The sequence below is a fragment of the Antrostomus carolinensis genome, unplaced genomic scaffold (assembly GCF_000700745.2).
Source record: "Antrostomus carolinensis isolate BGI_N321 unplaced genomic scaffold, ASM70074v2 scaffold8506, whole genome shotgun sequence".
NCBI lineage: Eukaryota > Metazoa > Chordata > Aves > Caprimulgiformes > Caprimulgidae > Antrostomus > Antrostomus carolinensis.
Genome location: NW_010323899.1, coordinates 35,615 through 40,661, shown reverse-complemented (window position 1 = coordinate 40,661; position 5,047 = coordinate 35,615). Strand labels below are relative to the sequence as shown.

Below are 5,047 nucleotides of genomic sequence, written 5' to 3'. Positions count from 1 at the left end.
GGCCAAATGGGACACAGGGTCCAGTCCCCTACAACTGAAAGCAGTTGCTTCAGAAAACCACTGGCAAACAAATATCAGGGTCCACATTCAAACTTGCCATTATTCCTGTTTCTGAAAAGCTAACCCCAAACCTCACCTCTCTGAGAGTTAACGCTGTCCTAAGCAGTGACCTACATGTCTTTATGGCTTGTGGATACTCATTTGTTTTCATGCCAACTTTGCCTATTAGTTTACACTGCAATTTTTTTCTCCATGAAATAAAACCCTAATGTATTTATAAAGAGCTTTGTTTTCTCTCAGACTTTTTTCTAGTATACGACACAAGCCAAGCTGAGTTAGTAGAACTGAATGCACAGAAAGGTTACAAGGATCATAGTAAAAAACAGCCTATTTTTAAAATTTTTAATATAAGTCAACCTCTTGTCCTTTTTGAAATGGAAATATTGTCCTAGGGAAGTAATTTAAGACTAGCTATAGGCACTGCTTTTTATTGATAAACCTATTAAATTAATTTCATAGCTACACAACAAATGTTATTTAAATCATTGATTTTTTATTTTTTTTTGTGGAGTATTCTGTTAATCAGGATGCATTACCCAGTATAAAGTAGTTTAGCAGTAACAAATTACTGGTGATCATTATCATATTTGAGAGTTTAATAATGTTAATCAACTTTATTAACTTTCATGGCTGTAGAATTAAATAATTTATTAACTCAAGTTAGAAAGCAAATGTTACAAAATTATGATAAATGATAATTGCAACCACTTAAGAAGGTATTTGGGAACAGACAGAAATAACAGAACAGCTATTAGCATGAAAGATAATAATGGTTAAAAAAGAAAGATTCTGCGTCTTGCCGAAGATTGAGATGCCAAAGATAACCGTGGACTCTCGCAGCTGTGGCAGTGCGTGTAGCTGACTTTGGCTGTTAACATCCATCCCAGATTCCTCCATTCGGAGGAGAACTCTGATGGCATGAGCCCAGAAAAGGTATTTTCTGTACAAGCCACATCTAGCAGTCGTGCACTGCCGTAAGCATCTGTGGCTGAGCTGATGAGCTGATGCTAAAAGCTATCAGGAGACTTCTTAATAGCAGCTGGAACTGGGGTGTGGAGAAGAACTGACCCTGTGATTTTTAAATCTCCCAGGTTAGTATGACTGCCAGTGTTGAATTCATGCCTTTTTTTTTATTTTGATATGTTAGCATCCATCGTAGCAGCAAACATTTTTAATGGTAGCAACTACATGCAAATCCAGCGGATGTTGATTCTCCAAAAGTGGATTACCTGATACAGACTGCTAATCCCTGAAATATTCCTCAAATACATCTAATTCTTCCTTTCCATAAACACTCCTAGTTTACTGTGTAAAATGCATTGTAGCACCTGCACCATCCAAGTGCTTGAACTAAGACTAGTTCTAAAACTTATTTGAGCAAATTCTAGTAAACTCTTACAAATAAAGACATTAAGAAATTGTCAAACAGTTCTCAGAAAGTGCCATGTGTACCTGCTTAATATACTGAGAAATCTTTAAGCAAATAATACAAGGTGGATGTTTCCATGTTCTTCATAAGCTTACCACTCCCCATTTTTTTCCTAGATCGCCCGGGTTTGTTAAATGTGAAGCCCATTGAAGATATACAAGACAATCTGTTGCAAGCTTTGGAGCTCCAGCTAAAGCTGAATCATCCAGAATCATCACAGCTGTTTGCAAAGTTGCTTCAGAAAATGACGGACCTCAGACAGATTGTAACGGAACATGTGCAGCTGTTGCAAATAATAAAGAAAACGGAGACAGATATGAGTCTTCATCCACTCCTACAAGAAATCTATAAAGACTTATATTAATGACCATAGTAGTTCTAATCCGCTGACATAATGTATGTTCTTCAGATTGCACTATTTCTTCGAGGGAAAACTCTGCATACCTAAGAAATTACTGTGAAACAGCATTTAAAAAGAGAGAGCTTAGTATAGTAGATCTATTTTATGCATATTGTTTATAAAGACACATTTACAATTTACTTTTAATATTAAAAATAACTATATCATTAAATTGTTGGCAGTATTTTCAGAATTAATTTTTTAAACTATCTTATTTCTTAAAATTGCTTGTCCAGTATGATTGATGCTTCACTGAAGTTGGTTAAGCATGCAGTTACATTTCCAACTCAAAAATAAAAATCTTTCTCCTGAAACATTTCTAGGGAAACGTTTTAAGTATTATGTTTGATTTTGTGCTCCCAAGGCAGCAGCAAAATAACAATAACATTGAATCACAGATTAGTGTAACTTCCCGGGAGAGCTTAAAAGGCGAAAGTCAGAAATGTCAGGTCTGACAACATCTGTGCCTACTGTAATATAATTTTATACTGATGGAGCTCTGTAAAGAGGTCTTAGTGTAAGTAAGAATTAGGCCCATCTTTTGTGGGCACCCCCAAAAGCTAGATGCCCTTTCAAGTATTAATTAAGTGAGGAAAACGCAGTGCTCATCACATCTTTGCAAGTCCAAGGCAGGGGGAGCAGCAGCCTGCGCAGAGGCACCGTGCGGCTGCCCCTGCCATGGCCTCCAAGGCACATACCTCAGCAGCTCGTCCTCATGCAGCCTCCGGTCACTCTGTTGAGTCTGTTGCTGCAATAGGTTTGTACATACCATTCGGCCTGAGACCTTCACAAATTATTTTATGACCTATCATTGAATAACATGGTGAAAAATGTCATGGAAAATTGGAATAGAGTGACTCCTCCTGAAGAAAAGCCAGGTCTGAATGAATTCTTTAAAACATAAACCTGTAATGGAAACCCTACTGTGTTAGTTTGGCTTCAGCTATCATTATTTATCACTGGGAACAAGAATGCTTTGAGATGTTCACTGCTGTTAAGATTGTTCATTTTCTTCTACACGTTGCCCTATAATTTCACCTCATATTTCCACCAAGAGCAAAACACAGGAGAGTGAATAAATTTAACAGAAGGAAATTTACTTACAGTAACTTATTTGGGTATTCTCAGTATGTCAGATTCCATTAGATTCACATTTAGCCTGCCCACATTTACTGTTTGGGAACGTGACCCCTGACAAAGTCAAGCAGGTGTGATTCACACTGCTGGACCCAAAGAGGGAATGTTTGGGGGGGAAAAAAAAGGCACCAATTTTAACATACAAACTGAAGTAAGGAGCGCTCCTCAGTTGAATATCCTTAGTTTCCTCACCATGTTCACATTTTGTTTTATGTAGCAAAAAGTGTGCCTTAAACTTAGTGAGACAAGTACGGTGGTGATATATAAGTGGACCAAGAGGTAATGTAAGTGTCTGGGTGAGAAGACTGGATTTTCAGGGAGTATAAATTGGCCTTATTCCCAATGTAGACCTTGAAAATCTAAGTTGGTGCAAATTATGCAATAAAGAGGATGATAGAAGCAAATATTAAAATAAGTCCTTAAGCTCATGCCTTCTACACCTGAAAATGTTTCCTACTACTTATTTCAGATAACCTCTGGGCCTATAGTCACTAGTAAGCATTATGCCCACCAGAAAGTTTGGAGAATTGGATCATTCAGCCTCAAGGTTTAAAACCCAGAGATGAAATTGCACTGAGATGAAGTCAGTATGAGGCTAAAGTGAACAGTTTTGATCTTCACTAAGTTTGCAATGAGATCATTTCAGGTAACTTAGAAATGATTGCCCCAAAGCAACTGGAGTGCTGCATGTCAATGCTCAAGACTGCATGTTCCCTGCGTATTTCGGGATAGAGGCATTGTGCCAGCTGAGCATTGGATCCCGACAGGAATTACACGCACATTCATTTGTGGGTGCTAGAACTCAAAAGAAAGTATTCTCTCTCTCCTTGTTTTAAGTTGTTTTCCACTGGCCACTTGCCACTTGATATTTTGCCATCTCTCACTTAGTGGGAGAACCTCTATTTAATTGCAGAGTTCCTCCTCTTCTGGAGGAGGACATATCAAAGATTAACTGGCACTGAGAAAGACCACAGCTCCAAAACTGAATTCCTATAATAGTAACACACAGCAAAAACTATTCATCTGAGCCTGCAATTCTGATACTATCCAATTTTACTTTGGGTTCACCAGCAATGAGAGTTCAACATTAGTTTTAGATAAAGAAGGATTCTAGGGCACGTTCTTATGTAAGTAATAATAAGAATTATTTGAAAAGGACAGTGGAAGAGACACAATGACAATGAAATTTAGTTCATGGCTTTGTTACAGGAAAAACTTCTGTGTAACCAAGAACCACGTTAACCCACAGAACTCGATTCTACTTTATTGCAAGTGGTTATATATCTGAAAGTAGCAGTTTAGCAGTGGTGGTGTTGAAGCCATCCAGTACCATACAGACGTATACAATCCATGTATTTTGAGAGTGGCAGCATAATGGTCGTCGTAATGGCCTAAGGATAAAAGAGAAGACAGTTCTGCAGGAGCAGGTGTTATCCTTTATCAGGATGAAGGGACTGGATGCCCCAAAGCCTACACTTTTCTTTCAACTGTATAAGCTGCTCTAATAAAATATATTGTTCTCCCTACATCCTGTCTTCTCTTACATTTTGATAGTTATTCACCACGTTTTTCTCAAGCCATGGAAAATGTTAATTTTTATGTGAATTACTAATCACAGAAATGTTCTGATTCTAAATGGTTACATCATGGTGAGGAAGTTTTGCCTAAAATACTTTTCTACAAGAATGGGTCTTAAGGGAAAAATGTTCATTTAATGGACAATTGCTATGTACTAATTTAGAACAAATGACTGTTATGAAGATATGAAAACATTTTCTCAAAAAATAGCATTTTCTCTTGTGAATTATATTCAGAATTTTGATCTAATTGTAAATACTTTCTGTTTCTATGGGACTTTATTTATTAAAAACAAAACAAAAAAAAAACCTTGCTAATGGGCGTTTATAAGTAGGTTGTAATATTTTCAGACTCTCTAGAGTTTTGGTTAGAATGGGCTATGCCATAAATGAACAATTTGGTTTTTTGATCTTCAGTGCTACTAAAAACATTTAGCAACTCAA

At 37.1% G+C, this 5,047-nt stretch overlaps 1 protein-coding gene across 2 annotated transcripts in view; it reads left to right on the top strand.

Annotated features, from left to right (window-relative positions):
* PPARG (peroxisome proliferator activated receptor gamma) overlaps positions 1–2,199 on the top strand; it is a 59,944-nt gene extending 57,745 nt beyond the window's left edge. Inside the window, exon 7 of one of the 2 annotated variants that reach the window (XM_010170737.2) lies at positions 1,606–2,199. In XM_010170737.2, the coding sequence (XP_010169039.1) occupies positions 1,606–1,853 (248 nt within the window). In that variant the 3' untranslated portion in view covers positions 1,854–2,199. The remainder of the gene's footprint in view (positions 1–1,605) is intronic. The other variant, XM_029085637.1, reaches the window with a different exon arrangement.
* The last annotated feature ends 2,848 nt before the right edge of the window (positions 2,200–5,047 follow it).